This window comes from Oryctolagus cuniculus, chromosome 3 (genome assembly GCF_051225735.1).
Source record: "Oryctolagus cuniculus isolate XC-2025 breed Fujian yellow rabbit chromosome 3, ASM5122573v1, whole genome shotgun sequence".
Classification (NCBI taxonomy): domain Eukaryota; kingdom Metazoa; phylum Chordata; class Mammalia; order Lagomorpha; family Leporidae; genus Oryctolagus; species Oryctolagus cuniculus.
This window is the reverse complement of record NC_142869.1, coordinates 58,744,725-58,756,805: the sequence shown is the minus strand read 5'-3', so window position 1 is coordinate 58,756,805 and position 12,081 is coordinate 58,744,725. Positions and strand designations below refer to the sequence as shown.

The 12,081-nt window shown below is 37.6% G+C and overlaps 1 protein-coding gene across 8 annotated transcripts in view; it reads left to right on the top strand.

The window, feature by feature from the left end:
• Positions 1-12,081, top strand: part of ITPRID2 (ITPR interacting domain containing 2) — a 104,559-nt gene that overhangs the window by 70,384 nt on the left and 22,094 nt on the right. For 7 of the 8 annotated variants that reach the window (XM_070071517.2, XM_089329042.1, XM_051849378.3 and 4 more), the window contains 4 exons: positions 378-417; positions 501-599; positions 2,078-2,286; positions 3,532-4,232. In XM_070071517.2, coding sequence (XP_069927618.2) covers positions 378-417; positions 501-599; positions 2,078-2,286; positions 3,532-4,232 — 1,049 coding nt within the window. Of the gene's footprint in view, positions 1-377; positions 418-500; positions 600-2,077; positions 2,287-3,531; positions 4,233-6,265; positions 6,570-12,081 lie in introns of those variants that run through there. The other variant, XM_089329047.1, reaches the window with a different exon arrangement.

The window sequence follows — 12,081 nt, the reverse complement described above, 5'->3', positions numbered from 1 at the left end:
TGTCTTGAGATATTCTTCATTAACAGCTTTTAAATTTAATAATTAGTATTCCATATACCACATATATGCCACCTGTTTTCCTTATTATTTCTAATCTAATAAACAAATTTAATTAATTTTAATAGGTCTTTTTATGTATTCAAGTAGGTATAGTTTTACATCACCGGAAAATAAAAGCACCTTCAAAACCTGCTAATCCTATTCTTTTCTATCTGATACTACTTTTAATGATGCTGATTTAATAAGTCATGACATAACATTGCCACATTGGGTATGTGGGTATAATATTGTAAGTAATTTGCTTTCTTGATATTTTTATCGTAGTAGTTGCGGTCCCACTAACAGTTGTTCTCTGCATTTATTGTTTTTACCTGTAGCCAACCACCTTCATGAAAGTGATGCTCAAATGGAAAATTGGTGAGTATCTATTTTGTTCTCTTACTTCCTAAAAATGGAGAACATTCACAAAAATAAATGTCTGTATAATCTTATGTTTATAGCAATAATATCTTGGCCAAAGAGAGAAGACTACAGTTTCATCAGAAGGGGAGAAGTATGAATTCCACTGGATCTGGGAAAAGCAGTGGGACAGTCTCAAGGTAACTTACTATGAAAGTATGTTGTAGTTACATGGTTTTGTAGAGAACCTACCCTCATTACTTTTTTTATGTTTAACCTTGAAAGTGAGAAATTAGAAAAAACTTAGTGTTTCCTGGATCAGCACAACTGTCAGGAGCTTTTTTTTTTAAATCATGATTAAATAAAAACAGTTTGTAATGCTGCTTGAATCCATTGATAGTATTTTGAATGCTATCATTGGCATCAAAGAGGAACTCCATAGTGGAGTAACATCAATTTGTAGAAAGCCAAAATATTTTATTAGGGATTTGAATTAACTATGACACAGATGTGAATTAGAATAGGGGCTGGCATTGTGGTATAGCACAAGTGGAGCCAAGTTTGTGTCCTGGCTGCTCCACTTCTTATCTAGTTCCCTGCTAATGGCCTGGGAAAAGAAGCAGAAGATGGTTCAAGTGCTTGGGCTCCTGCCACCCACATGGGAGGCCCACATGAAGCTCCAGGCTTTAGCTTGGCCTAGCCCCAACTATTACAGTCATCTGGGAGTAAGCCAGCAGATGGAAGATCTCGCTTTCTGTCTCTCCCTTGCTCTAACTAAATAAACCTTTAAAAAAATGAATCAGAAAAAAAAAAGAATCAGAATAAATCTTTCTAATTTAAAGTTTGAAATTTAAGCATGTATTTTCAATGTGTTAACCTAAAGATCTTGAAAATATGTATTAGAATAAGCCAAAAAATGTGTCTGTGGAACTAGTTTAAACTATTAGCCAAATTATTATACTGGATTCTGAGCATTTGCTCTGAAACTGATTCAGATGTCCTGTTCAAATTCCATCTCTAACTTTCCTATTTTCTTCAGAAAGTTCTAGAAAGCTTGGATTATCATTAGGGTGAGAGGAAAGAGATGAATAATGTTTAATTTTCAATAGAATCAGGGCAGAGAGTTATAGCTTTGTGGAATCCCTACTCTGAACTTTACTCTTGTCACTTCCTGTGTAGAAGGGACAGTGAAGAGTAGAGGATTAGCTCCATTCCTCTGCTTAGAGGTCAGGTGGTTACCTCTGTTGCCTTTCCTTGGCCAGAGATAGAAAAAAAGCTGAAGTCTTGCAGTGTGTTCCACAGGATCAAAGTTTTATCAACTTTCTGGTATATTTTTCCTTTTCATTTCTTCTTTAATCTGTTTACCCCGTCCCTTCTCATTTGTCCTCTAATTGTGTTTAATAAAGAAAAATAAGGTGAGCAATCACACCTTTTTTGCCACACTGGAAGCTTGAGAAAACTAATTGACCCAAAGCATTTTAGTATTCATTTAATTCACAATGTATAAAGCTATTGAAATAAGCAGTAATTTAAAGAGCAGAAGCTGAAATAAAGATTTCTCATAGGAGAGCAAGAAGATGTAATCATGTATAATGTGATGTGGATTAGGTGCTAAGATTTATTTCAGACTATAAGATGTATTTCTCAATATTTCTCTTTTTCTTCTATCATTTTGTAGTGTTTCAGAATTGTTGGAACTTTATGAGGAAGATCCAGAAGAAATTCTTTATAATCTTGGATTTGGACGAGATGAACCAGATATCGCTTCTAAAATTCCTTCCAGATTTTTTAATTCATCATCATTTGCCAGAGGGATAGACATTAAAGTATTTTTGAGTGCTCAAATGCAACGGATGGAAGTAGAGAACCCCAATTATGCTTTAACAAGTAAGGTTTTAAACACCAACATATTATTTTTTTAATTTAACATCCGTAGCAAGATGACCATATTTTAAAGGTTGATGGATTTTCAGAACTAGCACTGGATAATTAGTAAATGATGTTAATTGACAGCCTAGTTATGAAATCTGCATTTTTATTCACTTACCCACTCTTTATAGCTTACCTAGTGTTCTTCCAATTCCTAACTCATTTATTTAAGCATTATCATAATTTACTTGGAAAACCTTATGTTTGCCTTCAGATCACTTTTGTTCAAAAGTAGAGGAGTGACCTTAACATTAAATGAAGTTGATCAATTCAGGTGCTTTTCTGTAAATCAGAGAGCATAGCTAATTTGTTCATTTCTACCTGTAGTATATCTTTGCTTATTTTTTTCTCTTTGCCTAGAGGTTTGAAAATTAGTATTCTCTAGGTTGTTCATGGAACTCCTTGGAGAGTCCTCATTATTCTAAGAGCTCTATAAATATGCTTCCTCCTCATTCCCCCCCCCCAAAATTAGGTATTATATATACATTTACTGTGTGCCTTTTTTTTTTTTTTTTTTGACAGGCAGAGTTAGACAGTGAGAGAGAGGAGAGAGAAAGGTCTTCCTTCTGTTGGTTCACCCCCCAGATGGTTACTGTGGCCAGCGCGCTGTGGTGATCCGAAGCCAGGAAGCCAGGAGCCAGGTGCTTCCTCCTGGTCTCTCCTGTGGGTGCAGGGCCCATGTACTTGGGCCATCCTCCACTGCGCTCCCGGGCCACAGCAGAGAGCTGGACTGGAAGAGGAGCAACTGGGACAGAATCCATGCCCCAACTGGGACTAGAACCCGGGGTGCCGGCACCACAGGCGGAGGATTAGCCTATTAAGCCACGGCGCCGGCCTGTGTGCCTTTTCTTAAGAGAACATTTGTAAAAGTCTTAGTGGAGTCCACCACCTAAACATAGAGTCTGAGCTGTAGATCAATAGCTAGTTCTTCCTGGTTTATTTAGTGTTGTCATCATGCTTTGGTCTTATTTCTGATTTTAAAAAAATATAAATTCTAGTGTTTGTAGTAAAAATCTTACTTTCTGTGCTCATTCAGTAAATGGAGAGATTTCAATGTTAGATAAGGAAAATAGGTTTTCCTAATTTAAAATGTAAGTTCAGTTGTTAGAATTGTAAACAACAATAGTTTTTAACAAATATGTACACAGAGAAACATGTATAACCACACAGGTATATATATAATTTTTCTTTTTCTTTTTTTAGGCCGTTTTCGCCAAATCGAAGTACTTACTACTGTGGCCAATGCGTTTTCTTCTTTATATTCTCAAGTCTCTGGGACTCCCCTGCAGAGGATCGGAAGTATGTCCTCAGTGACCTCTAACAAAGAGGCAGACTCACCTCCTCCTTTAACTCGAAGTAACACTGCAAATCGCTTAATCAAAACACTATCAAAACTGAATTTGTGTGTTGATAAAACAGAGAAAGGAGAAAGTAGTAGTCTTTCTCCAGCAATTGAAAAGGGAAAAATTCTAGATGTTTCAATGATTGAAGACAGTGGCAATAAAAATGATCAAAAGTCTCAAAAAATCATAAAGAAGAAAGACTCGTCTTCTATGTTGGCTACAGTCAAAGAAGAAGGCTCAGGTTGTTCAGCAAGTGCTCTAGAGAATGCAGACACTGATAGACTTTCTGATGAAGCAAGTGGTAATTTTCACCAAGAAACTGAAAGTGAACCAAGTAAAGAAACTCAGAGTCATAAGAGTAAACTGGGTGAGGTGTCTGGCCTTCTAGAATCTGATTTAGGAAGTGATATCAACATATCCAGCCACGGTGTGTTAGAAAATAGCAGTGAGCTGAGAAACGTTCATGTGTCCACACCTGAAAAAGAGCCCTGTGCACCGCTCACAATCCCTTCCATAAGGAACATACTGACACAGCAGAAGGACTCCTTTGAAATGGAGGAGGTAGGTAAAAAATTACTGAGACCAACTTCCCTTAGTGAGCTAGAAGAAACAGGGCCCAAAAATATTTATAAAATGATGGGTAGCTAATAGATTTGTACTAGAAAAAGTCATCTCTTTTTGAGCTTCCAGGTTTCTGTTTCAAAAACCAAGAATTAGTCACAGGGTCACAGGATTATGTGATGTCAAGATAGTGGGACTGTTCAGCTCCTCTTCTGTGCTGTCATCCACTAGCTGATGCTTGAATTTCAACTTCTTCTCACTCACGTGTAAGATTTTGACACCCGAGGAAATCCTGAGAGTATATTGAAATACAAATCAGTATTGCATAATAGTTAAAAACTGCAGGCCTTGAAATGAAATGGGCTTGTGAATTCTTTCCTGCTGAGTTCCTGTGTGCCTTTAGGCAAGCTTTTCTGCATACATCTCAATGGTCAGGATAAGTGTAGAGTGCTTTGAGCATAGATGTTAGTTATGACTGGGAAAAACTTGAAGATGTTAAGCTTCTGCCCCTGTAGAGGTGGATGGGGGACCTTAGGAAGGAGGTTTGAAAGGCCATTGAATAGCATTTCTGCAAGACCAGAAGACAATGTTTGGTTGTTTTTAATTTTTACACTGTGATAGGCGTGCTGGTTAACAGAAATGTGCAGTTGAACAAGAGCTGACTCTTACTTTGATTCAGCTAGAACTGCTTTTGGAAGAGCAGGACTGATCTTTCTGAGGTAAAGCTACATGGCTTAGAGTGGACCCTGACATCTGTCAAACAGGTGTCCTGTGGTGGGCACCCTGGCCCTTGAAGTGCTTTAAGTCTACAATGCAGGCAGTGAAGGTCTCGTGGTACACATCAGTAAACTGAGGCATGTGTGTGCTGGTGAAGAGTTAGGGCAGTTTTTAAATAATGTACTACAGAAAGATTTGCTTTTGTAATAGTTCACAGTTGTTCTAGAATCACATGCCATTGGTTTAGGGAATTGGAAAATCGGTAACTGATTGTGTCCATAAATGTCCTCCTAGGTGTTTATCTCTTGTATTAGTGAAATTTTTTTATTTGTTTAAAATTTCAATTATCAATACAGCTATTCACATTTTGTTTAGTTTTAAATATATTCTTTTAATGCTTTAACTGCAACTTCAGGGTGAAATAAAAAGGGAGTAAGACTAGGCCTTTGGAATATTTTACATTTTTGAGCTTTTTTCCCCTCTATTCATAGACTTTTATATTTATCCTATTTCTTTAATTACTAATATAATTTATTTCTCATTGTAATAAGTATGAAAGGTGACTATTTTATAATGACTACACTAAAACCTCCCTTTATTGCATTTTGCCATGTGATTCCTTTTTGACTTTGTTTTGATCTAAACTTGTCCTAGTATTCATAATTAAGGGATAAGTTATTGCATTCTATTAGAGCCTCTTTTTTATGAAAATTAGATAGGATAGTCATCTTCAGTATTTTATACACTAGCAGCAAAGTATGAAAATCAAAACAGATTGTTAGGTAGCTGATATTGGTAACTCAACACAGTACTGTTGTATGTGTAATCTCAAGTAAATCAGAGTTCAAGTTCTTTTTAATTTCCAGAGTTCTAAGCTACAGTCATCTGTATGTGTTTAAAATACTGTACATAAAAAGTCTTTTCAACCTCTATAAAGTGCTAGGTGCACTTTGGTGGTAGGTTAGTTTGGCAGATTATATATATTATTGCTCCCTCTGCTGGCAGAAGAAGCTAATGAAGAAAGTAATGTGGCATTGATGGGACCCCCTTCCCCACTTTTAAGTACAGATTATATGTATTTGTGGTTGAAGAGTAATGCCAGATTTTTTAAAGAATATATGGTCAGCCATAACTATACTGTAAATATGGGTAATTCTAAGGATAATGCATCCTTATTCTTGAGATATTTTCAAATAACCGATAAAACCTCCTAGAATTGTGTTTTTATCCCTTTGGGAGCTTGACAAAGAGCTTGTAGAACAATGGATAAAGAAAGGAAATAATGTGTTACTTTAATTTCCTCTTCTCCCAAGCATGATTTGAATGATGCTGACAAATGAAGAGAACAATCTTACTGAAGCAAGCTTTTAGATCCCATTTAAAATAGCATGTTATTTTTCTTCTTTTGGACTTCTTTTGGTTGAGGTTTGATTCCTGTTGTGAACTTTGTTCTGTAAAAAAACAAAACAAAAAAAAAACTGAGCAATTATCAGAGTTATTTCTCTCAGTAAGCCAGTTCTCAAACACCTTATCTGAACGCCAGCTGCTTTGGGGTACTAGGAAGAAGAATATGGTGCAGACGTGGCTCTGGGCACGAAGCTGGCTAATCTGAGACAGAAGGTAAGACCAGAGAGTCACCAGCAGCAAGCAGAGGAGATATTCAAATATAAAGAGAGCTAAATGGCTGACAGGACTAATCCAGGAGAATGAGAGTGGCTGCCTTCAAAAAAGAGATGTAGACAGGGTACATCGTGTAAAATTTTGGGACTGAATATTTTATATAGGAGAGTTAATAATCACATGGTTTACATTTATTCAGTTATGATGTATGCAGTGTGGTGCACATTTTCATAGAATTCAGGCTTTACTGAAATAACTTTTTTGGCCGTATAGCTTATAGATTCCTCAAATGTTAGAATTCTTCTGCTTCTGTAACAAGAACAAATGTAAATTGAAGAATCTTTAAAGCTGCAAAAAAAAAAAAAAAAGAAAGAGAAGAGGGGAAAAGGGCAGAGTCTAGTTTCAATTAAACATCTTGTTGTCTCATAAGAAGCATTTTGCAATTTTACTGTATCTAAAAATTGGAGAACCCTAGTCTTGTGTTTTCTAATTCTTGATGACTTGTTGAATAGTTTTTATGTTCTTGACTGGCTTAAATACATTGTAATTTTCTGGAGCCATGAATTAGTAGTATGAATGATTCACAGTTAAGCCAAAATGATTCTAATTAATGAGCAATAATTTATCTTTTAAGCGTAAAGGACAAACTTCTTAGACCTCAGTGTTAGAGGAAGGAGAAATTTAACTTGTGGCTGTACATTTCTATTGTGTGATCTTTCTACTCTGTAAATGAATTTATATTTAAATATAACAACTGTTGGATGTACACACAGATTCTTTTTTTTTTTTTTTAAAGATTTATTTATTTGGGCTGGCGCCGTGACTCACTTGGTTGATCCTCCACCTGCGGTGCCAGCACCCCATATGGGCACTGGGTTCTAGTCCTGGCTGCTCTTCTTCCAGTCCAGCTCTCTGCTGTGGTCTGGGAAGGCAGTGGAGGATGACCCAAGTGCTTAGACCCTGCACCCACATGGGAGACCAGGATGAAGCACCTGGCTCCTGGCTTCGAACCGGTGTAGCGCCGGTCGTGGCGACAATTTGGGGAGTGAACCAATGGAAGGAAGACCTTTCTGTCTGTCTCTCCCTCTCAGTCTGTAAAATCTTTAAAAAAAAAAAAAGATTTATTTATTTATTTGAAAGCCAGAGTTAAACAGAGAGAGAAGGTGAGGCAGAAAGAAAGGTCCTCCGTCTGATGATTCACTCCCCAATTGGCCGCAACTGCTGGAGCTGCGCTGATCCAAAGCCAAGAGCCAGGAGCTTCTTCTGGGTCTCCCACATGGGTGCAGGGGCCCAAGGACTTGGGGCATCTTCCACTGCCTTCCCAGGCCATAATAGAGAGCTGTATAGGAAGTGGAGCAGCCGAGACTCGAACCAGCGCCCATATGGAATGCTGGCACTGCAGGCAGCAGCTTTACCCAGTACGCCACAGCGCCAGCCCCACACACTGATTCTTTTTAAGCTACCAAAGTTTTAGTAACTTTCTAATCCTGTCTTCATACTATTGATTTAACTTATTTACCTCATTACTTATTTTTAGCTGTTAAAATTATGAGATTACTTTCTATTTAGTGGCCTGAGTTAAAATAATCACAGATTCACAGATCGATCAGCTGTTTGACAAAGAGTTAAATTGGCCTTCCAAACTTTATGTTGAATGCAGGTCTGCTCTGAAATATCTATTCTTTTTTCTCTTTTTTTAAATTTATTTGACAGAGTTACAGAGAGAGAGAGAGACAGAGAGAAAGGTCTTCCTTCCGTTGGTTCACTCCTCAAATGGCTGCTATGGCTGGCACTGTGCCGATCTGAAGCCAGGGGCCAGGTGTTTCTTCCTGATCTCCCATGCGGGTGCAGGGGCCCAGGCATCTGAGCCATGCTCCACTGCCCTCCTGGGCCACAGCAGAGAGCTAGACTGGAAGAGGAGCAACCGGGACTAGAACCCGGTGCCCATATGGGATGCCGGCAGAGGATCAGCCAAGTGAGCTGAGGCGCCAGCCCCTGGAATATCCATTCTTAACATGTGACGTGAGTGCAGATGTCTGCCGCTGCACAGCCCAGTTAACCAATGAATTTTGTTTATTGTTTATTTAAAATACCTTAAGCCAACATTTCTTAAAAAGTATGTTAAGTCAAAATAAAACATGTGAGTAGAAAATCTTGGGGTTTTTTAAAATAAACATTTATGATTCACTATAGGCTGATAAACAAATACAGAAAGGGAGCTTTGAATTTATTTTCCTGTTTTCTACCTTTCCAGATAAGCATTCCTACTCTACAGCAAGGACTCTCACAACGTATGTCTATGAAATGTGAAATCTCCTTTAGTGTCAGTGCTTCAGGGGAAAGGGCACAGGGAGTGTTGGCCGCAGAGAACAGAGAGGGAGCTCCTGTTTTATTTCTTTTCTACTATGCTGTTTTAAAAATACTTTCACTAACTGTCACTTATTATCCTGAAGACCTGTGAAATAGTTTTTATTTTGCAGTTAAGACAATTGGAATAATTATCACAGATAATTGCTAAAAGCCATTTAACCAGGAAGCACCACACATAAGGCTTGAGTGCAGATCGTTCTGCAGACTGGCTGCTTTTAACTAAAGGTCAGATTGGTTGGGTACTATCAGACATTGAACAAAATTTAAATCCTTCAGATGCACAGCCCCAAATACTGCCGTAGATTTTTTGAGATGACGTTAAAAATTAAATTTTAATTTCTTAATCTCCAATTTTGATTTTATTTTAAAATAATTTTTTAAAAAGATTTGTTTATTTTGAAAGGCATAGTGACAGAGAGAGGAAGAGAGTGATATCTTCTGTCTACTAGCCCAATCCCCAAATGGATGTAGTGTCCTGGACTGGGCTAGGCCAGAGCCAGACGCCAGGCTCCAGGAACTCCATCCTGGTTTTCCACATGGGTGGTAGGGACCCAAGCTCTTGGACCATCATCTGCTGCCTTCCCAGGAGGACCAGCACAGAGCTGGATAGGAAGAAGAGCAATCAGGGCCTGAGCCAGCAATCTGACATGGGAAGCCAGCATTAAAGTGGTGGCCCAACCTGCTGTGCCATAGCACTAGCCCCTAAAATTATTTTTATATACAACATCTCTGCAATGATCAGAGCTGTACTATACCGTGTCTCTTTAAACCTTAAAGGAAGGGTAATTTAAGTTAGAATATCCACACTTGGCTCTTCTGTAGTATGTAGTGAAGTGGTATTATATTGGGAAGATGCATCTTAGTCAAGATAAAGGGGACAGCTGTTAAAAAATCAGAGTAGGTGCCTGTCATGAGTAGGACGTTGATTCAGATAGTTTTTATTAAAATACTTTTAAAGTAACTAAAAACTTTTTAGTTTTTTAGTAACTAAAAATTTTTTCTTTTTACTCTAAAGCTCTTTTCTTCATCTTTATATTGAAAAATAGACCAAGTGATTTTATAATTTTGGGTTAGTGGGATTTTTTCCATTAAAAATATTTATTTGAAAGAGAAAAGAAGAGAATAGGAATGCTCCCATATGCTGGTTTACTCTGCAAGTTCTCATGGTGGCGGGGGCATAATAACTCCATTCAGGTCTCCCATGTGGTTGTCAGCAACGCATTTACTTGGGCCACCACTGCTGTCTCCCAGGGTCTGCATTAGGAAAGTGGAGTCAGGAGCTTAGTCAGGTATGGAACCCAGGTACTCCAGTCTATAATGTACACTTCCCAGCCGACTTCTTAACTACTAGGCCAAACAGCTGCCACTTCCATTTTTATTATGAAAAGCTTCAAACTTTCCCAAAGCTTAGAGAAAATATTATAATGAACACTCTTTATGTATCACTCAATTCAGTTACATTTGTAAATTGTTTAGTAAAAGGCCACGTGTAGTGGCATGTAATGAGAGTTCCGCTGAGCATTTTAAACCATTAAATATGGAAAATCTTACCATAAAAATCTGTATTTGTTTCATTATTCTCTGTGGTATACCCCAACTTTAATTCATTTACACATTTTTGATCAGTAATGAAATAAGCTAAGAAATTCACTCATTATCATTAGCATGTCTGTTTCTCCGTTTAACAAGTGGGTACTCTGTTTTTTCTCAGAAGGATCCTCACAAGTTTCATTGGTGAAATTTTACCCTATGCCCTTTCTCAAAATTAATTAAGGAGTTTGTATTGAAAAGAAAGAGAATAGGAGCATCATGAAGGATGGAACGCTGAGGAAACATGTTCATTAAAGTCGTGCTATCTTATGATTTGTTTCCTGAGTCTGCAGAAGTAGAATATGTGATAATCTGCACTGAAAAGTGAGAAATTATAATTTGATGTATCATAGGGCTGTGCCTAAACTGAAATTCTTAGAGTATGAGTAAAACAACATTTTAATTTCTGTTACACTTTTGCTTTTATCTGGCTGATAATTATTTTATAGAATATTCTTTGAAGTACTTTGGGTCTGAATAGCAGCTAATAATAGACCATTTGTTTCATATAAAAAGAAAATGTATTTTGTGTCCTTGCACTCAAAACAATGGTTTTCCTGTTGAACTTACATCTGTTGCTTTGAAGAACATATTATAACTTTTTAAATAATAACAAAGAATAGAACTTTATTTATCTGATTTACAGGTGATAGTTTTAAATTACTAGTGTGCTTTCAGTGTTTAAAAGATGTTTAAGCTTAGATTCATGGTACTGTATAGAACAAAGATATCACAAATCTGGGGAATTTTTAGGTTGTGTAATATCTTTAGTATTTGGAATTTTTTCATATTATTTCACTTTTATATCAGTGGAATGGTTCTCTTAATCCTTAAACAGACTCATAACTCAAAGCTACCAGAGTTGTGTTGAAAATGTGTTTGCTGTTTGTTCTGTGGTTTTGTGAAAGGGTGAAAACCAACTTTTGGCTAGATTTCTTATTTCACTAAGATGATATTTAATATTTAAGTGTTAATTGCAGGGTAAAGTGACAGAAATTAGTATACTTGTGCAGTTCCCAAATGTTCAGTTGTTTTAGAATAGTTGGAATATCTGTGATATGGGGCTAAGAATTTAAAAATTCTTAAATGGAATAGGTAGAAAAGCACAAAAAGATGGCTTTTGTGGGTATGGTACCTTTTTGAACAGAATTTTATGTAGGATTTATAGTTAATATCTTCCATTGTCTCAGTTCTGTAAAAAAACTTACAATTCCCAAGTTCCCAAGTTAGGTCTTTTTTTTTTTTTTTTTTTTTTTTTTTTTTTGACAGGCAGAGTGGACAGAGAGAAACAGACAGAGAGAAAGGTCTTCCTTTGCCGTTGGTTCACCCTCCAATGGTCACTCCAGCCGGCGCACCGCGCTGATCCGTTGGCAGGAGCCAGGTGCTTCTCCTGGTCTCCCATGGGGTGCAGGGCCCAAGCACTTGGGCCATCCTCCACTGCACTCCCTGGCCACAGCAGAGAGCTGGCCTGGAAGAGGGGCAACCGGGACTAGAACCCGGTGTGCCGACGCCGCAAGGCGGAGGATTAGCCTAGTGAGCCGCGCCGGCCCCA